Here is a 23,418-nt window from a genome sequence, read left to right on the forward strand (position 1 = left end):
AGTAATACATAACCTACTTTTCAACATATGCATCATCCTTGTTGAGACATTTGTCGTAACGCAGCACCAGCTTTTGTATGCCCCTGTCAAAGAATTCTGCCACCAAGGACTGGAACCATCGTGCATACAACTTGCGAAAATGCAGTCTCTGGGTGACGATCTCATACAACAGGGAACTGAAGGTCTGCGGAAACTGACATGATAGCTCAGACATTGTGAACCGCCGGTTCTGCAGCATTGCTAGCTGCACACTTTCCACCAATTCAGGCATCACCATGGACGGTCGGCCACTATGGTGTTCGTCGTGCACATTGGTGCAGCCTGCTGTGAATTTTCTGCACTATCTTCGAACCATTTTTACACTCATGACATGCTGTCTATACACTTCACACAACTGCTTGTGGATCTCTGCCTCAGACAGCTTCTTAGCGTGGAAAAACCTGATTACCGCACGTACCTCGCAATCGGCGGAGACTGTATGCATGCAACAATGTTTCCCGTACCACAGTTCTATCACCATTGACTTCACACATCTGTTCTCGCACCAGTTTATGGCTACGTGTTTCTCCTCTCCTGCGCAAGCGTGTCCCACTCTGACCATTCATGCCATCTTGGTGCACTTTTGGAACTTACTTTGGATGCGCCTCATATTATTAAATCTTCCTCCTCCATGGCCATGCGGTCTAAGGCACTGTGCTTTGGACTTAGACTGTGGGACGGCATGGGTTCAAGTCCACCTGGGTTAAGTCTAGTTTTTCGTCCTGTGTATAGGACCGGTGGCAAACCACAATTGTGAGGAAATTGGGAAACTAAGAGAGAGTAGCGTAACCTTGTCTCGGATATATCTATAACGGCTGAGGGATCTACATGCTAACACCAAGGCACCCCATTAATGGTTGAAGATCTCCATTTACAGGGAGACTGGCAGTCGGGAGGCCAAGGCTCTTTGAGGGATGTCGAGCATGGGTTATTAAATCATGCTAACATGCAATTTTTAAGAGTGGTGCTATTTTTTTGTGACTGACTGTAGATGCTATCTAAGCTTTAGGCCATTAACATTTCGGTGCCAGTTCAGGAACAGATGTTTGATTTCGAACAGGAAAGATCCCACACTGTTCTGGATAACATATTTTCAAAGATATTTCTTCATACAAAAATTTGGATAACTTAACTGTGTGTTTAATTTCCAAATACTGATAATATTTATTTATATTTTTGAAAAGGAATAAGTAAATAAAATAGACTATGTTAAACCTGAACATTTGGGTGGTTAAAAAATATAACATCCTTCACTCTGGAATTTAATTCACAACTGCTCCAGATCGGAACCAATTCGAGGGGATACCACTTTCAAATATTCCCAGATCAACTTGAGATAGATGCTAATTTCTGTTGCTAATTAGTCTAGATGATGTAGATAATTCAAATGACTTTGTTCCTAAACTATCTCTGTAATGTGTGCATCAATCTCTACACTTATTTAGCCTGGGGTTTGTCTGCAGGGAAGGGGTTAGGCTATGTGTGAGGGTTTAGAGAAAAAAAAAATGGATGTAAGAGGAGGGTGTGGTCAGTTTCACCTGTTAATAGTTTTGAATACAATGGCACAGTACAAAGTAGTATTTAACTAAAATAGGTGAAGTGTAATACTTGCCACATTTCAAAATGTATAATTATCCTGTGAATTAACATTGGGACTGCAAAACCCTAGTAGCCTAGTATAAACAAAAATGGCAGGAATAGTGAAATGTGTAATGGAAAGAAAAATGTTGCAATTAGTTTAAAACTAGAAACAGTTCTAGTCGGGCAAAAGTAATGACAGGAAGCACCTTCTGGAAATGTGTTAATCAACTTTATCTTTCCTGTTCCGAAAGTCAGTTCAGATTTATCACGTTTGTTAAAAAGTGCATAACCTGGAATTTTATTTTTGTGCACTCATAAAGAAAAGGAAGTTAAGTGATTGCAATTCTTGCAGAAAGATGACGTGAATGCAGCGGACAGCATGGCTGAGGAGGAGATCACAAACTTACTTTCACAGATCCAAGACCTGAGAAGGCAGAAGGAAAGGGAGCATCAGAGAGTGGAGGAATTGGAGGAACAAATGGTATCTCTTGTCCAGGTGAGCAGTTAGCAAGATTTTAGCTTCATAATCCATATCCAAAATTGAAAAAGGGAGACACTTGGCAACTTGTGTGTTTGAGGCAGCAGATCCCATTGTTGTATCACAGAGACAATTCCCACAAGGTAAAACAGGTTCGAATCCTCGTCAAGCCTGCATTTTTTTTGCTTAAATTTTTCTGTAGTACATCTCCTTTGTGTGCCAAATCATAAGGCATTGGAGAAACTGGACACAGTTGTTTGAGGCAACAGATCCTGTTGCAGTAACACTTATTGTCCCCCTCAGATTTCCATGAAACTTGCCAGATGTATAGAGGGGCCCAAAGGAAGAAATACGTGTTTTTGTGTTTGATCTAAAAGAAACTGTTTTAGGGGGCAAACCCCCCTCAAATTTAAAGATGAGGAAAAATTGAAGTGGGGATCTGACCCCTGTGTCCCCCTCAGATTTCCACGAAACTTGCCAGGTGTGCCCAAAGGAAGAAAAATGTGTTTTTGTGTTTCAGCTAAAAAAACTGTTTTAGGGGACAAAACCCCCCTCAAATGTCAAGTTGAGGAGAAATTGAAGTGGGGATCTGACCCCGAAAACGCGTAAATATGGCATAGGAAGAACACGCACATATAATTGTATCACACACAGCACAGACCGGTGTTTGCCAGTGATATGCACTTCATATCTCAAGTGTTCCACTTGTGTATCTGCCAGTACTATTAGCAGAGAACTTCAACCACAATCGTCCTTCACGATAGAATTTGCATTTCGTGCCGATAATCCTGCAGTTCTGTGGTGTGTTCCAATTATATGTGCGTGTTCTCCTCATCTTGACATTTGAGGGGGTTTTGCCCTCAAACAGTTTTTTATCTGAAACAAAAATACTTATTTCTTCCTTTGGCCCCGTCTATACACCTGCCAAGTTTCATGGAAATCTGAGGGGGACACTTAGATAACCTCCCTTGTTAGTGGTAAAACAGCAGAAGGAAAAAATTCGTTGAAACCAGGGATGGTTTTATCTCAGTTGGTGGTAGAGCAATGGTACGGTATGCCAGACCCCCGGTTCAGATTTCTGGTGAACACATTTTTCCTAAAATTTCAACAATTTTAATGTGATTTTTTGTTTTAAATTACCATAAGGACATCATAAAACAATATTTAGTGAAGAAGAAATAAGTTAGTTAAAAAATGTTGATTCACTTTCGGTAGAAATGTACATATTAACATAAAATTTTGCACTCTCACCTCGAACGGAATTTTGGGCCTGCAAGTGGGGTACCATACAAATAATTTGTTTGCTTCCTTAATTAATGTATGCATCCAAGTATGGGCAATATGTTATCACCTTTGAAAGTAACATGCATATTTAGACATGAATTATGTGAATTATGTTTGTATCCATAAAAATAATGGTAGAATATTGCACTAAACTGCAGGTTATTTGTGTGTATATATATATATATTGTATAAATTTATCAGTAATTTTACTGCTACACTGATATCAGGCACGTATCCAGAGGGGGGGCTTAGGGGGCTCGAGGCCCCCCCCCCCGAAAGTTTTAGGTTTACACTAGATAAAATGAGTTTTTTTGTTTCTTGTGGTGTGAAATAAAATAATGTGACAATATTTAAGGAGAGAAATAATTAACGAGGCTTGACGGAGAATGTTCTGTAACCCTGTTATTGATAATAGCACGTATCCAAGATGGGGCACAGGGGGCTCGACATCTCCCCAGGAAATTTTTCAGTTTCCGTTAGATAAAATTAGGTTTTTGGCTTCTTGAATAATGTGAAAATAATGTAAGGAGAGAAAAAATTATCGAGGCAAGACGGAGCATGTTTTATACCCCTGTTATTGTTAATAGCACGTATCCAAGGTGGGGATGAGGTGGCTCGAGCCCCCCCCCCCAGGAAATTTTTTAATTTACACTAGATAAAATTAGATTTTTGGCGTCTTGAATAATGTGAAGATAATAAATTTATAAATCTGAGATAAATAATTATCGAGACAAAACGGAGTGTGTTCTGTAACCTTATTATTGTTAATAACACGTATCCAAGGTTGGGTTGGCTCAAGCAATCCCCCCCCCCCCAGGAATTTTTTTATTTTACACTAGATAAAATTAGGTTTTTGGCTTTTTGAATAATGTGACGATGATTTAAGGAGATAGACAATTATCGAGGCAAGACGGAGAATGTTCTATAACCCTGTTGTTGATAATATTGCACGTAAACTTTTCTTGCGCTTTCGGTGTTGTCGCAGTGCACTTGAGCACTATGTAGAGACTTGTCAGCATTTGGAAGCTGCACAACAAAGGTAGCGCCACACGTAGGGCGATTCGTTGTAATTTCTAATTTCTGGAAGGCGGGAGAGGGTACGTTCTTGAATGAGAGAAGGAGTCAACTACTGGCAATATTTACGAATAGTTTTATCTGCGGAACGTTCTAGAATATAATGAATATATAAATACGCGGATTCAATTTTTCGGTTCATCTGTACAAAGAATCGGTCAATGAGATTTCAGAGGTAAGTGTGACAATTCATACAGTCGATTGGTGATCAGATCAGTCAGCGTCCTCTGATTGCTTTATAAGATATAGTGATTCGAAAATGAAGACATTGACGACAGCAGAACTTCCGGGGCCTCAGTGTAGTGCTAGTTCGGTTCGAGGGCCGAAGAGATCAAGGCCTGCCTCTCTCTCTGCATGGATCAGCTGAAAATCAAAGTTTTGAGTGATGATTTAGTTTTGCCAGAACTAAATTTCGTATATGCAGTCCGAGAATTTCATGGTATAAAAAAATACCCCCCTACTGGGTTCGAAACACATTCAAACACTTAATTACCATAGAGACAGCCGAAAATTTTATGAATGTCGAGAAAAGAAAGCAGGAAGATGTTGCATATGTAGACATTTTAGGCGGAAATTGCAGGCTCTACCAGGACCCAAATCAGGGCTCTACCAACTGAGCCAGAGTCACCTAGCCATACTTGACTTCAACCGATTTTTCGTTAAAATGTCTACATAGTACATGTCCTGTGTATATCAAATCGTAAGGTGTTGCCTGTATAGTGAACAAGCACGAAAATATATGAGAGACAAGAAAACTGAGGAGCATTTCCACGGGTTGAGGAGAATTTTTTTCTGTGGTCAACAAGAACTACTACTTCGAGGTGACAATGACAGTGGCCTAATAAGGGAGATTTCACCATGTCGCCTGAAGATTAGGTTTGTGCTGCCTTTTGTGTCGCTACTGTATGAAACGTTGCTGTTGATTGGCCCATTCCAATAGACATGTATCGCGTGTCCCTTCGGTCTGAAACCTTCCTAAGTCTTGAAAATCCAAGTCACAAGGAAGGAAAATTAGTGCCTTGTTAAGGTTAGGTGTGAAGGCAGGCAGACGACAGCACCCTGAAGGATCATATCCAAACCTGCAGGAAGAACGCATCTTACTTCAATCTCCAATACGGAATGATAAAAACTTCTGGTGAGTTGATCTTAAAAAATGTGTCTGAGATAAAGAGGCGTGCCCAGGATTTTCTAAAGGGAGGGGGGTTATGCATACTATTTTAGTGGTCAGTCCTGATTTTGGCATTTTTTCCCTGTTTTTGACGTTCCTCTTCTTTTCTAAAAAAAAAAAAAAGGAATACTGCGTTAAATGGGGTTATGACATCACCAACCCTCCCTTGGGCACGTCACTGGAGCTAAATGAGTAAGCACTTCATCATACTGGGAGACGAAACAGTAGATGTGTTGGGAACGGAAGGGTTTTCACTGTGCATTAATTGTTTCGTGATTCACCTGTATTCGAGAAGACTTCCTTTGTTTCGTGCCGATATGACAAGACAGCGGAAGCTGTGACAGGCATTTTTGAACACTTGTGAGTGCTAAGGCATGAATCTGAACAATTTGGTGCGTTTCTGCTTTTATAAGAGCTGCATACATGGTAGGACAAGACACGTTAGTGGTGTTCAGGCTCGAATCAGAGAGAAATATTCGAGAGCTGTCTGCGTCCAGTTCGCAGACCACAATTTGAATCTCGCGTTGTCTAGTGGATTGTCCATCCCGTGCATGTGTATCAGCTTCGTAAAAACACTCAAAGGCACCGTAGATGTTTTTATGCCTGATGAGAAGAAATGGACAAACACACGTACTGAGATGGTTCCGGCACACAATGTTAATGCATGGAAACAGAGAAGTCGAGTGGTAAAAAATGTTCTGATTTCACGTTCTGATTAAAATGACAGCCTTACAGTGGTGACGATTTAAGGGATAGTTGCTCTCCAATTTTTGCCTCAACATTATGGCCTCTTAATGTTAAGCCTTGGGTACCAAGAGAAAGTAAACTTTCCTTGCAACATCCTCCGCACCCCCCCCCCCCCTCTTTTGGAACCAAATTGCCACCACTGGTCTTGAACATACAATTGTGAGGTTCTTACTATACCCCTTAAAAATGTTGTTGAGCCCCTCCCAAAAGGAATTCCTGGATACGTGCCTGACTGATATTGACCAGTACAGATTAATCTATGCCATCTCAAATATATGTTAATGTTTATAACTTTGCGGGAATTAGTAAGAGTAATGGCATTGGTATCTAAGGAAATAATCTGCTCAATCCATAGTTTTTCATTGTTCTTGTATACACATGGATACGCCAAATTCACTACTATTGAAATGCTTCTATACCTTAATTTTCACCCTAATGGTAAATTAAATCTGTTTATTTTTCTGCAAAACGTATAAAGAATGTAACGTATGGTATGACTGTGATAGATGTTAACTTTGATTCAGATTCAATACTGTAAGTTGGGACTTGAGGAATTTGTCCATTGCTATTAATATGTACAACTTGCAGGAGAATGCAGCTCTCCAGGAACAGTTGATGGTGCTGAGGCAGAGGGAAGACCAAATGAAGAGCCTAGAGGAGGAAGTCTTGGCCCTTGAGGAAGTGAGGTGAGGTTGCAGGCTTCGCTACCTACAAGCATGATATTGAACTTAGCACTGTACAAGGCTGTGTGGTGAATTTCTCCCAATTTTAATAACTATGCTCTTCTATTCGGGGGCGGCACCAAGAGGTGGCAATGAGCCACTCATGTATTTATTTATTTCGTCTTTTACATGGCAAAGTTAAGGCTGTGGAGCCTTTTCTTCCACTTGACCATGTTTACACAATTTTTGAATATGGAATTTAGTAGTCTACATTGAAATATTTAAAAAAGAAAAAAATATAAAAATTACAAAGGAATACAAAATGCATAATAAGAATAAGTCTAATATGGACCAGACACATATACATACATATATTTCTGACAATAATATGGAGTTTGAAGTGGTATGTTGAATTTTGAGTTTCAGCAGCACTTTTCTGCATTGTTTTGCTTGCAATCTTTGAAACTTATATTGAACGTGTGTTCCAGATTTCTGGGGATAATATCAGATTGGCCCAGACTGTCAAAATGTAAGAGGGAAATTTCATGTTAAAAATAAAATTAAAGTATAAACATAATGGTGAAATAAAATATAATTGGGAGCCTATATTGTTTGGATTATGCAACAGTGTGAATATCAAAAGACAGGATGTCCAGAAAAGGTCTGACACATTTCAATAATGGTTAAAATGAAGATACAACGAAACTAATAGCATGGATGGATGGATAGACAGATAAACTCAGAAGTTTTATGTCCTTTGTTCTTACACTTGTACATTTCAGCATGCAACATCCACAATGGCTGTAGCTTTTCTTATTCTGGCTTTCAGTTCCAGGGAGATTCATGATTCGGCATCATGGAAATTTTTAGGGGGGGACAAAATTTTATAGTTTAGCTACCAATTCTATATACCTTCACACAAACATAGTTTCGTTTGATTGACTTGTTACTGATTTTAGTTGTGATTATTATGTACAGTTTCTCTACCTACCTGTTGGTGTTGCGGCGATGAGGTTGAAATGAGACACTACCTCTGATGCCTTTAGAATCTGATTGGAAGGGGGGCCGTGGTATGGAAACATTACTCATCTTGAGTCAGATATTTTAAAAGTGGTGCAAAATAGGGAATTTTTCAATAAGTTTGCTGCAATAACTTTACAACGTCAGATCATTTACGTAAAATGTTATTTCAGTCAATGTCAAAGTAACATACATGTAAATGTCTATATTGTAAAAAAAACCTAAAGTAACCATATATTGCTTAACTATGTCTGTGTTACATTGTTCCGTAATTTTTTTCTGGCCAAAATAGTTGGAGTATATAATTCGCCATGAAAGGGGACGGAGGGAATGTTCTACCTTTTGGGGGGGAGTGCATCATAGATCTTGGGGGGGGGGGGGGGATGGGCACCCCTGTTCAGTTCAACAGCCTTTCACTGTCAAAGAGGATTATGTTACATGACCGTGGAGGCCCAGGAATTTGTCCACCTTTTTCAATCTAGCAGGAAAAGGACCATTCAAAGTATCATGAACAATAGTACCCCAGTGAAGTTTCTCTAAGTTTCCATCTCCAATTATGTTTCAATCTTCCAGCACACAGTGCGAGCTCTCTTGCGAAGTCACAGTTTCTTCAACTATGGAACTGCATCAGATCAGTGAATAAGTTCTTGAGCTAGAAATGAAGAGAAATAGTTTTGAATTATCTGTCCATGCATGCTACTAATTTCTTTGTATTTGCATTATTTTCAGATTTATTCATGGTTTAAATGTATAACCTTTTTGTAGACACTCTGTATATTTTTCTTGGAAGATATGGCCCACTTAATTCTTTGAGTCAAGCAGCACATTATCACCAGAAAGTCTATCAAAACTGCTGTTACTACTATTACACTGGACAACATACAAGATTGATTTGAAATGAAAATATAGCCTCCTGTCTCAAGTGTTTTATGTGGTTGAATTTTGATAATGCTAATCATGAGGCTAAACTCCTAGCGAAATATGCTAATAGAAATGAAGACTTGTCAGCTTTTAGTACATTTTTTTCCAGTTTATTGCAGTGGCATTTATCATGTATGCAGATTCAGACTAGTTTGCCATCCCCTGAAAAAAAACTCAATTAAGTTTATTTTTACAGGCAAGGTCACCTGTGTGCTCGGTGTTTACGCAGTTTGGACGTCCCTGGTGATGTCTCGTCATTGCTGGAGAGTCCAGATGAAGAGGAGATGGCTGTCGAAGAAGACATTTCAGTGCATTCCAGACAAGACAGCAAGTGCCCTGAAACAATGTTAGGAAATCAGGTAGAGTATGCGCTTTTCAGCTGAAAGTTGTAGAAAGTATCAGGTTCATTATAGGCATGTAAAATGAGCTGGTTTATAGTAGTTACTTTTTCCTACTTGTAATGCATTTTTAGTTTTCGTATTTAATCAAGGAAATCCAAAGACAGAATATAGAAATTAAAATCCATAATATTGCACATCACCACTGTAGAGATGTATAGTAAAAGGTAAATTTCTACATAGAGATAAAAACTAAAGGTGTATAACTACTTAACAACCTAATCTAAACTGAAGTTTTGTGTTGGATTATGCTGCTTAGGTTCAATGTTACTCAGAGAAGGGTCTGTTGTAAGAACGGCCCTAGAGGCCGAATCACACCCGCTCCAATAAAGGCAATTTTATTATTATTATTGATATTGAGGTGGTGAAAGATTGAGCTCAAAACAACATATAAGTATTTTTACATTGCAATTACTATTATAAATGCAAATAATATTTATGATGCATAATCAACCAAAGCAGATGGTTTATTTTTGTCAATAGTTTCTTTGAAATTATGTTCAGTTGTGTGTATATAGGGGATGAAAATGTATATATGTATATAATTATATGCAGTGTATGTATGTTAAGCTTAAAGTACATGTAAAACTATTTTCCTGTAGTTTGTGCGAGGGGAAACTTTCTTGTATTGGTACATTAGGTCTAATTGTTACTGAAGATAATTTTGTAGTATGCAGAGATGCCAACTTTATTTCATTTTTAGAAAGGATTTATTTTTAAAATAGATTCTGACTTCTAATTCTTGCAGTTTAGAAACCAGATTTTTGTGTGCAAGAGAATTTTCAATATATAAATATGGACACACAGATGCAACATTTGTCAGAGTTGAAATGTTACAAAGAAACTGGGAAGTGCAGACACAATTTTAGCACCTGTAATGTTAAAATTCTTATTTTAAATGGGTTTGACAAATTACTGGATTACATCATTAATTGAAAGTTATTGTACATATAATAATAATAATAATAATAATAATATATCTTTATTGAGCGGGCGAGGTTCAGCGTACGCTGTTCTCCCACATGTATTATGGTACACAGAGGCAGTGTGGTATTGGAAAACTTCAAGTGGAAGAAATATTCCAGTAACATCTTTCCCCTTCCTCAGGCTAAAAATTGTAATCAGGGGGGTGGAATGCACCATAGGGACAAGGGATCCCAACTCACCCCCCTACAGAGGATACTGAACTTACTTAGAAGTTAAAATTATTGCTCAATCTGGTATCAAACCTAGAACCTTAGTAATCAGTGTCACTATTCTATCAATTTAATTACCAAACCAGAATCTTGACTTAAACGCAAGGATCAAAGGAAATCAGAGTCATGGACCACAATATTTACTTTTCAATCAATAAGTAAATAAATAATGAAATGTTTTTAAATAGAATCAGTGTGTGTGTAGAAAGTATGTTAGATTAATTGATCACCTTTTAAGAAGGTGATACACACTAACTCTGCTTGTTTTTGCATTTTTCGAAGAGGTACTTGTGAAACTTGTGTACCTGTACAGGACAAAATGTTGGCTTCTCTGCAGAAATGGAAAAGGTTGTGTAATGCAAGCGTAGTGTATTTTTTCGTCCCCAGGACTCCATTACATTGTCACATCTACTACACCCAATCATAGCTTGGTTTTCTCTAGTGGTTGAGGTTTTTGTGTGGCTTAAAGATGAATGTATAATACCATATGTTGATTGGCAGTGGCGGCTGCATCAGTGGTTAATGATGCAGGATGCCCATCACTTCTAGGTAGGTACTGTGTTGTCTTGAGGTGTTGCGGCTTGCTAAACTTCTGGTGGAGTGGAATAGAGCCTTGCACTTTGTGGATACTTAACAAAAAGTAATGTTGTTTTAGCCCATTATTTTCATGACGCATCTTTGACTTTTGTTTCAAGTAAGTTACCCACCGTTAGTGAGGTGTTGTGTGTTGAATTGTGAAAATTGCAGAGGCAGATCTATATTTTAACAGCCTCGACTAGCATATCTGTGCTTCCCTGTATGATCATGATGGAAATCAAGCAATAGAACAGGTCTTCAAAACACAAGATATCCTTTACATATCTGATTTGGATGCTTTGAAATCTATTCCCATACATGCCTTGGAGGATACCATATTTTCTTTTCATGAGCATGAATATTATCACTATTGTGTTCCTGAATATTTTTCGTCATATCAATCTTAATTTTCTAGTACTGACTTGTCTTATTGGCTGGAATCTTCGTAAAGCATGGAAGTTTGAATTTGCACAGCATAGATCCAAGCTAGGAGAAAAATATGACTACCTTGTTATCAGTGGAATTGATAAAGCTGATTTCCATGGCCGAGTTGACAGTTCAATGATCTACCAAGGCAGAGATGCCAAGTTTGAATCCCGTTAGAGGCATGGATGTATCATTCTGTTTATCGATTACCAACTTCGACATTCATTCTCATGATCATGGTTTATCCAAGAGGTAGAAAGCAATGTATAACTGGAATAGAATGTCGGTTAATGAAGTTTGCTTTTAAGGCTTTGCTATACCTTTGGCCTGAAGCTCTTTAAAAAAAATCTTCTACTTTCATAAAACCACCACGATATTCCAAATTGTGAACAATTACATCTGTTTGGAACTCCTTGTAGAACATTCACATGAATTTTTGTGTGGCTTGCTTCTGCTGTTGTCTAGATATTCACTATAACTTTGTGGTTATAAGCTTTTTCCATTGCAGATTATATATATATATAATATGGATATGTTATATATATATGGATAAAAGCAAGGAGTGCCAAAAGGGCTAAGTAAAAATCAAAGAAGGTAAAAGGAAACACTCACCGGACAGTAGAAAAATTCAAAATTTTCGCTAATTTCATAGCATCATCGGTGTGAGGAGAAATAGACGGAACCGGAAGTTGGGGCCCTGCAGAGTTGCCAGGTCCCCATCAAAGAAGCAGCGGTGCGTGGAACAAAAAAAAGACTTTCGTCACCAGGCTCGTCGTAAACTGTGAGTGGGAGGGCGGGAGGGATGGGCATTACTGGGTGGCCTTGTTCAAGCCAGGTGGAGTGGTTGCACTCATGGCCGATAAATAGGCCCTCTCCCATCTTTTGCGAACAGAGGTGTTGGCTGGTTGGGGTAGGAGATGGATAATCGCTACCCGGAAGCAGTCGTTGAAACTGATGTTGTGGTGGTTGGTGTGGACTGCGACAGTGAAGTCCAGGTTGTGGGTGGAGGAGCGGTGGTTATTGATGCGGAGGTTGAGGGCCGTTGATGTTTCCACACCAACCACCACAACATCAGTTTCAACGACTGCTTCCAGGTAGCGATTATCCATCTCCTACCCCAACCAGCCAACACCTCTGTTCGCAAAAGATGGGAGGGGGCCTATATATCGGCCATGAGTGCAACCACTCCACCTGGTTTGCACAAGGCCACCCAGTAATGCCCATCCCTCCCGCCCTCCCAGCTCATCCCACACACTCACAGTTTACGACGAGCCTGGTGACGAAAGTGTTTTTTTTTTTCCACGCACCGCTTCTTCTTTGATGGGGACCTGGCAACTCTGCAGGGCCCCAACTTCGGGTTCCATCTATTTCTCCTCACACCGATGATGCTATGAAATTAGCGAAAATTTTGAATTTTTCTACTGTCCGGTGAGTGTTTCCTTTTACCTTCTTTGATTTTTACTTAGCCCTCACCGGACAGTAGAAAAATTCAAAATTTTCGCTAATTTCATATATATATAAATAAATAAATAAAGAATTTAGCTTCCTCTTTTATTTTGTGCATTCACTTTACTTACATTTCAAATATTGGCACGTAATGTGCAATGTAGTTTAGATTTGTTCATCCACCCTATTCTCCTGACTTTACATCTTTGAGAGAGGAGTTTCAGCAGCAATTGTGAGATGATTTATGGCTGTTGGTTTTTTTCAACTGGAACGTAGTGAGACTATATTTTTGGCTTCTATCTCCCAGTAGTTAATCAGAAAAATATCCAGTGCTTTCTGATACTCATTGAATTATCCATCAGTTGGCATATTTGTATCCTGGCAGGGCTCTATAAAAATACTTCTTAGTTGAGTAGTTGGTTTGTGATAGTTTTCTTCTTGCATGCTCCAATGGCTAATATGAAACACTCTTCTTAACTACGATATTTCTTGACTAGAGTTGACGAGTGTTCTTTCCTTACTAGAGTTGACGAGTGTTCTTTCCTTACTAGAGTTGACGAGTGTTCTTTCCTTACTAGAGTTGACGAGTGTTCTTTCCTTACTAGAGTTGACGAGTGTTCTTTCCTTACTAGAGTTGACGAGTGTTCTTTCCTTACTAGAGTTGACGAGTGTTCTTTCCTTACTAGAGTTGACGAGTGTTCTGCTCCTTGAGCATTGAGAAAGAGTACTCAGATAAGCTACAATCGTTTAACAGTATTAAATGAAGGTAAATTATGTGTGGGGGAGGGGGTTATTAAGTTACATAAAGTTTAGAAATATCACACAAATACTACATATTCTCTATATCTTTTAGAATATTGCTTGAAGTGTTAATTGGCTGATACTGAAATCATCCTTTACTACACACTCCATACTAAGTTTGGTGATGCAGATATTTATATCACCCAAGAAAAGATGGACAATATTGAATCATAGTGCCTAGCATACATTCCACTCCCCAGCCGAAACAATAAAACTCCCAATCGTTCCCAAAACTTGGGAGCTGTTAACCTTTGACACAGATGCGGAGGGAATTTGAATAATGACATCAAAGTCTGATATCTGTATAAATGGTAGGTCTCAACAGGGGCAACGAAGGTACAGATAAAGATGCTCCTCTGTGAAGGAACTTTCCGAAGTCTAAAGAGAATCTCCTAAATTTTTGCCGCTACTTAGATTTTATCTTATAAATAAGATGAACGAATGTAATAGCTGCTGTTCATGCTCCCTGAATGTATCCTTCATCAAAGTTGGGAGCAAAATAATACCTGCTGTCTACATTTTCACTTTTCACTGCAAACTAATTACACAAAATAGTTTTACCTAATGTCAAGGGGACTGACCTCAGTGCCAGGAAGGGGGTGGGGGGGCTGATGGTAGTTCCAGGTGGAGAGGACTCGGCTCCCCCTGGCCCCTGCCTGACTACGGGCCTGTCTAGGAGTATGAAAGCTCAAGCATCTTGCATTCTTGATATTGCCATGTGTGGAATTGGGATGAATTCAGGTTATTTTTTACCCTCGCTGACTTGCTTCTTTTTATTCATAAAATGGAAGGCTGCATTAATGGAGCAGTTGAGGAAACTGGTCGTATTTTTCTTGGAGATAGCCATAATTGAGAATTTCATGCACATAAAGTATTTATTGGTAACTGCAATATGCAGAAAGTTAATGATGGAATTGTGAGCTTCGACATAGCACACTTGTCTTTCATGCAAGCAATCCTGGATTCAGTCGCTGATGGAAATGCCAAAAATTTCAATGTGAACCCAGCATCGTAAGGGCAATTTGGGAACCACTCGCAAAGGCTCTGGTTTAGAAAGCTAGAAAATAGCAGGAATGGGATTCAACATGCACCACTCAGTCAAAGGCAGCTTGACAAGTCTTGGCCCTCAAAGGACTTTCATGCCACACAGTTTAGAATTTGGGTTATAACTAGGGGGCGGAAGTTGATGAAATGTCATCTTTTTTTCGGACAGCTCAGACATGATGCCCATTAAATATACACAATATCACACTTCGTCTATAACTCAAAAAAAGGTCATTTTAAACTGAATATTTTGCCAATTTTCAGGTTTTAGGTCATTTTCCCCCGATGTTCGGCATTTTTCCATCATTTTCTGCAATATTCGGTGTATTGTTTCGTCATATTTTGTCACTTCTTTCATTTTGGTAATATTCTTGAGTCTTTTCACCAAGGGAAATTAATGCATTCATTCATTGTATAAGAATTTTTCATTAAATTGTTGTAAAATTATTTGGTTGTTTCCATTGGAAATCCTCGTTGCATATTTTAATTGAATGTGCATGTGGTATCATTTGATGCCTTTTTTTAAAAAAAGTAAGGTTGCATTTTGTTTAATTTCCTTTTTCATTTCAATTTTTAACCTTAAACACAAATTTAATGGTCATTTTTAGTCATTTTTCCCCATTTTTTAGGACATTCTATAGGTCATATACATATATTTTTTAGGTCATCAACTTCCGCTCCCTAATTATAACACTACTACCCACAACATACTAGTAAAAATAGAACATATTTCACATCCATTTTCTGCAGCGAAATTGACTGTAATTCTGATCTTTAATTGTTGTTGTATATGTATATAAAGGTATAATTCATTTAATCTATTTTGAATGCAGATTTCTAAATATGAAACTTCTTTTCTAAGAAGGAACTCTGAGTTTTACATTATTCAGGGATGTGAATAGATCATTGAGGTTGTTTGCCATTTATATTGGACCAGTACAATACCAGTATTAGTTCTCGGTATCATTTCACATGGATACATACTACTATAAGGATACAACTAAGTCTTTCCATAGGCTCGTAGACCTCACAGTGCCTAATGCATTCGTCCACATCAAATGTAAAGATCTCTGAAGATGTAAGAGCAAGGATCTTTAAACTGTCATTTTATAATCCTGTAGATTGCTGTAAACTTCTGCTTCAAGTAAACATTGGGTTGTATATACTGTAGGACCTGAGCTATGTAACCTTTGATGTGTTACCTTGTCTTGAATGTACCTGTAACATTGTTTAATTACTTATACCCCTGTTGACTAGATTTTGAAACAATCCCTGTATATGTAACATTAATACAATAGTATCTTTCTTTTAGAGAATGTAGTAGTGTGAGGTGGTGGTAGTTTCAATGTGTACATTCCTTGAACAATATGCATGTGGTGGTGGCAAATATTGAAATTTGATCTGTGTTTTTTTGCTAAGTAATATAAAAATTAATACTAAATTCATGGATTTTTTAATAATTTAATACACTTGTACTGTTACATCATGTGAGAAGTAAGTATGATATGTGATGCACATTTCTGTGTGTGAATAAAGATCTTGTATGATCAGTCATAATATTACTGTATCAAATTTTTACTGAAGATGAGGTGTGCACCAAACATTCTTTTTTATAATAAAAGTAACTATTAGAGTAATGTACTGGAGCATGGAGGATTATTCAAACACTTATTGAAAATTTGCGACTACTTGGGATTGAATGTGAGTCTGTCCCTGACATTCTTTGGCAGGGTTCTACAACTTTTCGAAAATACAATTCATTTATCATTTTGATATCATTTCTCTTTCCCACTGTATTTCCGTTCACACAGAATTTGAACCTGGAACCTCTGGCATATTAGTATAACTAATGCACCACAGAGGCTTACACCGCTGAGCTACCAAACCAGTCTGACTTCACCCCATACATTATTGCCAATATCAAACATCCTGGCATTTTTAGTCATGGAACTAGGAATGTAGTTTTCTTGTAATTGAGGTAGGGTGACCCAAGATTTTCAGAAACAAAAAGTGGGACAACATACACAAGACCAGCAGTTTGCTACTGTCTAAACTAGTTTCCTTCCCTTAATCCCATTTCAACACAAGCATACATGAAACAGTGTGTTAATTTGGTAATTAGTTATGGAATTAATGAACTGGATACTTATTTATTCATATTTACACATGTGCGAATTACTCACTTTAGTAAACAATAGGTATTTCATAAACTCAAGTTTTTTATAAAATATAAAAAAAACATTTACTTATGTTATGTGAGTATCTTCCTTTTGTAAAAGCAAAGTTTCGGGGTCTACCGCCCCCTTCTTCAGGCTCCTTCCTTGACATGTATCATTGCTACATGCCACGTCAATTTACATTGAAGAAGGAATAAGGTAAAAGGTTTCAATTGGTAAAAGAATTAGAAATCTTACCCATGCCTCAATAAAACTTTCCATACCAATTTCATCCTTCATAAAAGCATCCGAAAACATATAAAGGTTAAAACTTAAAACTGTGAAAATGCACTCTCCTCAGTCACCTGTGTTGGTACCCCATTGTCTTTCTTGTAGAATGCAGGAATTTCCTAGAGGCTATTCCCCTCCTATGTAGCTCCCCTCCCCTCTACCTTATCCTTAAGTCATTTCCAGCTCGAAATCCCGTGTTTCCTGGACTGCGCAGATTACTTCCGGCATGACATGCAATCCTATTTTGTTTTTCTTATCAACCTCCCACCTTTTAAAGACCGCTAATATATGCGAGGAAAGGAATAAGAAACTAAATAGAGATGACTGGAACCTAGATGAAATATGGATAAAGATGTTTAAAAGGCGGGAGATTGATAAGAAAAGAAAATAGGCTTTCATGTCACGCCGGAAGTAATCCACGCAGCCCAGGAAACATGGGATTTCGAGCTGGAAATGACGTAAGGATACTGTGGAGGGGAGGGGACCTGCATAGGAGGGGAATAGCCTCGAGGAACTTCCTGCATTCTACAAGAAAGTCAATTGGGTACCAACACAGGTGACTGAGGAGAGTGCATTTTCACAGTTTTAAGTTTTAATCTTGATACGTTTTCGGAGGCTTTTATGAAGGATGAAATGGGTATGGAAAGTTTTATTGAGGCATGGGCAACTTTTTAACAATTCTCTTACCAATTGAAACCTTTTACCTTATTCCTTCTTAAACGTAAATTGGTGCGGCATGTAGCAATGATACGTGCCAAGGAAAGAGCCTGAAGAAGGGGGCAGTAGACCCCTGAAACGTTACTTTTACAAATGGAAGATACTCGCATAACGTAAGTTTCTTATTTTATAGAAAAAACTTTAGTTTATGGAACACCTAATGGATGTTAAAGAATATTGGATTTATCATCCAATACACACAACTTATACAACACCCTTTGGAGATTGTTTTTCCCAAGTCAACAGTGGAGATTGTTTTTCTCAAGTTTTTGAAAGACAATACTTTTGACAACTCGCTATAATCGCAACAGGTGCAACTAAAATTTAGTGATCATAAAGTGTCTTAAGATTAAGTTTAGACTTGTTGATTGTTCGAACATTATTCATAATTGACAACTTTCTATTTCTTGCATTTGCACCTCTGAGACACAAACCAAACTATAATTCTACATACATTTACATTCTTGAAAATGTTTAATTCCATTCATCTATTGCATCAGTGATTACATATGCCTGAACATTTGTGAAAAATGTCATCAGAGAGAGCATAGTCATATATTTGTCTCGATCAGCAGCATGTTTGGCTGGATGTTCATGAAAGAAGGAAAATATTTGACTTTTTGGAGTTGTCCAATTTATTCTTTACGCTTCTTAATAAAAAGAGAAATTCACCTTGAAGTCAATCATTAAACTTGCAATTCCTTTTTGGTGCCATGATGAACTAAGCTGCTATCTCATAATGTCAAAAGTTATTTGAACACTGCAGACTGAACACACAGGCACCCAAGCACTGATTGTTTACAGTAAGCAGCTTACTTTTTAATGGAAGAGAATCTTAACTGAAATAAAAGTAACATAATTACTAATTGTTTTTGGCAAGTGTATTGAGCCCCATCGTGCAGCACCTTCTTGTAACTCGATAACTCTTATCGAGAATGAGTGGTTCAATGTGCAGATTGTTTTGTAAAATGAGCATTTTAAAATTACGTTCATGCATTTAAATAGAAATAATGACCGTGAAAGTATAATCTTAATCATTTGTTCTTTCCCACCCGATTCCAGGACATTTGTACATCCCAAAGAAACACTTTGGGACAAATGATACCATTCCGGGACTGTCCCAAATAAGACATTGCAGGATGTATTATAAATTAAGGTACACATTTCCTTGTTCAGTGTTTATTATTGGCACAAACCCTTACTTAGTCATTCACAACTTACTCCTGTTGTTGGTCTATACACTGTTTGTCCATTACTAGTACATGATTTACTAACAAGGAGGTAAGGATGTAAAATTTAACCTGTTCCTATCTTTCTTGCCCCTTTTTTAACCTTTAACCCTTCAACAGAAACATAGGTCTTTACTTCATAATTAGAAACACCTGGTCTGAGACCTTATTTTTTAATATTTGATATTGCATTTTTTAAATTTTTTTTAGACAATAAAAGGGCAAAATTTTGATTAATAACTCAAATTTATTGAAAACTAAAATTACATGGGAACAAAACTAAGAAAATGTATTATGTAAATCACTTCCAACCTTGGTATTGAATACGTAATGCGAAACATCCTGTCTGTTAGACCTGCACGTTTTGAAACAACAATCTCTCGTAACAGTCACAAACTGAGCAGTAACATGTGCAGAGTGTAGGCAAGTGGTTGATAATTAGTTACTATGGAGGGAGAAGAGACAGCTCAATCATTGTTGCCACAGTGTAGAAGTACAAAACACTAAAGGTCTCTCAGACCGATGTTTCTGTGTAAGGGTTAATGTTGGAAGTTCTCAAAGCTAATCATGCTAATGACCAAAACACTGAACAAGAAAATAAGAAAATATTTTTTGTAAATACCTTGTTCGTTAGAATTCTTATTACCTAATGAAGAATTTGGATGAAAATTTGAGGATGGTATTTGCATCGGGAAAAGCTTAATAGTATCAGGAAACTGAATGGTTCTCTTATTCCCCTAACAACCATTCTGAAAGAATTTGTTTCAGTATTTGTGTAGGATACATAATCCAATTTTTATATATTTGTGTCTTTCAGGAAACATTAATTGAACAGTCTGTTGAGAAATCCCCACACAAGAGCACAACTGGTAATGACGAGAACCCATATAAGGTCCTGGTTGAGAAATATGAAGCACTTTTGAAGATGCAGCGGAAGTCCAGTCGAACACGGCGTAGATGGAAACATGGCTGCAAGCAAGGAAATATCCAGAGTACTCTGAAGGAAGAGGATGAAGATTTGAACTGCCTTTCACTGCAAGAGGAACTGAAACTTTCTGGTGACTTCTCCACCAACAATGACAATTTATCCGATCCGGCCTCTCTCATAATTTCGAACGAAGCTGAAACTATTTTGGCCGAAGATACCGAAGTTGGCAACATTGACGGGACCAAGGATGATTACTCAAAAGCAAACGATGTGGACACCATGGCAAGGAACACTCCTACCACACCGACGACTGATGGAGGCCATGACTTTTCTGAGACTGAAACCTCATCGTCTGGTTTCTCAGAAGAAATCAGATGCATGAACAAAACCACACAAACTGAAGAATGCATTGTACTCGAGCGCTGCGAGACAAGCGATCTTGCAGGTGAAGAAAACTCCTACAAAATTAATGCAAATTCGGTTGATGGGCGATTTAAGAATGCTCCGGAATACAAGCATCTTTTCCAAGAGATCTTCGCAGTGCTTAAGAGATCGCGATCACTCTCAAATGAAGACCTTACAGAGAAAGAGAATGTGGAGAATGTCCCACACAAGGATCCAGACGTTCAGTCTTCACCGTGTACAGAAAATAGAAAGAACTCCGAAGAAAGAGTGGCCACACCGTTCAAGAAGGTTGATAACCGTGTACCTTTACAAAATGTTCCATCGAATGCAGTGGAGATCACAAGAAAGACTGTAAGTTACAGTGCGGCTCTTCAGAATGCTCGTAATGTGAACAAGTCTTCCCCCGATTCAAAGAACGGAAAGCAAAGTGCCAATCAAAGTGCAAGGAAACAAAGGAAATCTTCCAACTTCAAAGGCAGCAAAGTAGAATTCAATATAAATCAGGACAAATTTTGTGTGTCTGAAAAAGTGCAGAAAGTGCAACAATGGAATTTCCGTCCATTCGCAAGCTCTGCATCAGCAGAAGTAGCAAAACTGAAGCAGCTTGAGAAATCTTACGCCGAAGTTCTTAGGTATGGGCTCTCCAAACAGAGGCAGAGACTAGGGCAACGGAAATAGGCTGCATGAAAGTGACATGGTGTGGAACTGCAAATGATGGATGACTAGTACATACTTAACAGAATGTGAGTGTAGTGAAGTGTTTTTGTTTTTGTAAAGAGAGCAAGATTCGTACAAATCTGTTGTGTGTGTGTGTATGTACCTTGCGCAGATTCATGATTTCTCTTGTGTAAAGTACTGCTTTCAAGTGCATAGTTGTAAAATTTAGTACTTTTCATGTTTCATGAAGCAAAGTAATTGAAACATATTAGTGCCATGCCCATTGTTGGTTATTTACCTTTAACCACAGACGGAAAAAAATATTTCAAGCCATTCCAAAAGGTATTACGATGCCTTAAGGTTGTTAAAATGTATTGGGGAATATACATATATATTGAATTAGGACAAAGGTTGTATTTAACTTGTAGTTATGTAATGAACACTATTTCAGTTTGTTTGGACTGTCTTGTATTTTTTTCTTGTCATAATTTACATAGACTCGGACAGTAGACATACTGTACATATTTTTTTTTTCTCTTTCATATTATCCAGTCTTATAAATTTCAGCACTGTTGAGTTTGTGGACATTACACATGATGCTCTTTTTCCTTTTTGGAAAAGGAAGTTTGGTGCTGAAGCAAGAGACTGCAGTTATAAACTATGTTAAATACATATACATGCCATTATACATATTGTAGCATACACTGTCCTGAATGGATTCATTTTTTAAATGACAGTTAAGAGCTGTAAATTTTTAAAAAAATTTAAAGGTAATATTTTAACTGTGCTGGGTGTGGCATGTAAATGGGAATAAACTTGTTTTGAATGAATTTCTGGAATTTTATTTTAATTTCTTTTATTCCTTTGTATAGGTTGTAATCTTTGTTCAGTGAAGTAGATCAAAATAAAGCCTGATTTACATTGAAGAGATGGCTGTGTAAATAAATTTAACTCTTTTTAATTAATATGGGGTACGTACTTGCTCTGCCAGTTGCAGAGGTCATTCACTTCACACAGTCAGTCCTTCATGGTCTTTACTCATTTCCGGACTTGACTCACTTGGAGAATGCAAATGGCACCAGTTGCACATTTATTTCAAATTCATCGGAATGGGCACGGCTACTATAAAAAAACAACCCAGAGAGTATGATTTTCTCTCCATCTTGCAAGTGGAAGAGTTTCTTAAAGTTGATTAGTGTGGAAGATATAATGCATATGATGAATAAGTGTTTACAGAATCTCGTGTATTCCTCATGGAGAATAAACTTCAAGTTACGGCTAACCAAATGGGAGTTTACTTTTTCTAACTATGAAAACCTTTTTCAACATAACTTTTTTCCATTCATGTACTTTTCTACGCCACTGGATGTTTGATATTCCTGAGAGAACAAATAAAAATAATTCTCCCATAAGCGCAATGTATTTCTCCAGTGCACTACTCCTCTCTGCAGCAGTGTTGCCAAACCTGATACACATAAAGAGATAAATTACTTAAATGGAGTTAAAACAGACTTTCAAGGAGCTAGATATTTGAAGACTTGATAAGTGCCTCCTAGGGTAATATTAGGCATCAAAGTGGAGGGGGAGGGGGGATTGTGCTGCTATTACCCTTAACTTTGAAGTGATGACAATTTGTTCTTAGTCTAGAACTGGCCATCGATGGTTGCATGAAATTAAAGAAAGTATTCCCAGATAACAATATTGTCATCTACAAGTCTGCCACAGCACTATAAAAAAACATTAGCTGGTGAGGTAAGAAGGGGGTGGGGTAATGCAGTCAATATACCAATATCGCATGCAAAATGCATATTTGTGGCAAAACTTGGTCTATGTGGGCCGGAGCCAGTGATGGCACCATAGTGGGGCAAGGGGGTGAGTGCCCCATTTCACAGCCAAACGAGTACATGAAAGAGCCAGACCTGGCTCCAAAAGAGCTAAGTTTGCAATAGTGCTAGCAGCTGCCTCATGGAAACCCTCCCTCATGCCCTTAAGGGACAATGGAATGTAGCAAAATAACAAATGCAGATGCTGAACATGAAATTCTGGTAAATTGTCAAAGCGGAAAGGGTCAATCCATATGAAAGTGTAACATGGTTGATTGACCATTTTTAAAAAAAAGTTTATTTTTTGTGTAGTGCTAGCTACATATGTTAACAGTTCAAAACCACTTTTGT

General features: G+C 37.9%; 1 protein-coding gene across 5 annotated transcripts in view; it reads left to right on the top strand.

The window, feature by feature from the left end:
- Cen (cerebellar degeneration-related protein 2-like) overlaps window positions 1–22,074 on the top strand; it is a 283,194-nt gene extending 261,120 nt beyond the window's left edge. For all 5 annotated transcript variants that reach the window (XM_083135893.1, XM_083135896.1, XM_083135897.1 and 2 more), the window contains 4 exons: window positions 1,973–2,116; window positions 6,960–7,057; window positions 9,171–9,333; window positions 20,072–22,074. In XM_083135893.1, the coding sequence (XP_082992019.1) occupies window positions 1,973–2,116; window positions 6,960–7,057; window positions 9,171–9,333; window positions 20,072–21,265 (1,599 nt within the window). In that variant the 3' untranslated portion in view covers window positions 21,266–22,074. The remainder of the gene's footprint in view (window positions 1–1,972; window positions 2,117–6,959; window positions 7,058–9,170; window positions 9,334–20,071) is intronic.
- The last annotated feature ends 1,344 nt before the right edge of the window (window positions 22,075–23,418 follow it).

The sequence above is a fragment of the Lepisma saccharinum genome, chromosome 14 (genome assembly GCF_977018435.1).
Source record: "Lepisma saccharinum chromosome 14, izLepSacc3.1, whole genome shotgun sequence".
NCBI classification, from domain to species: domain Eukaryota; kingdom Metazoa; phylum Arthropoda; class Insecta; order Zygentoma; family Lepismatidae; genus Lepisma; species Lepisma saccharinum.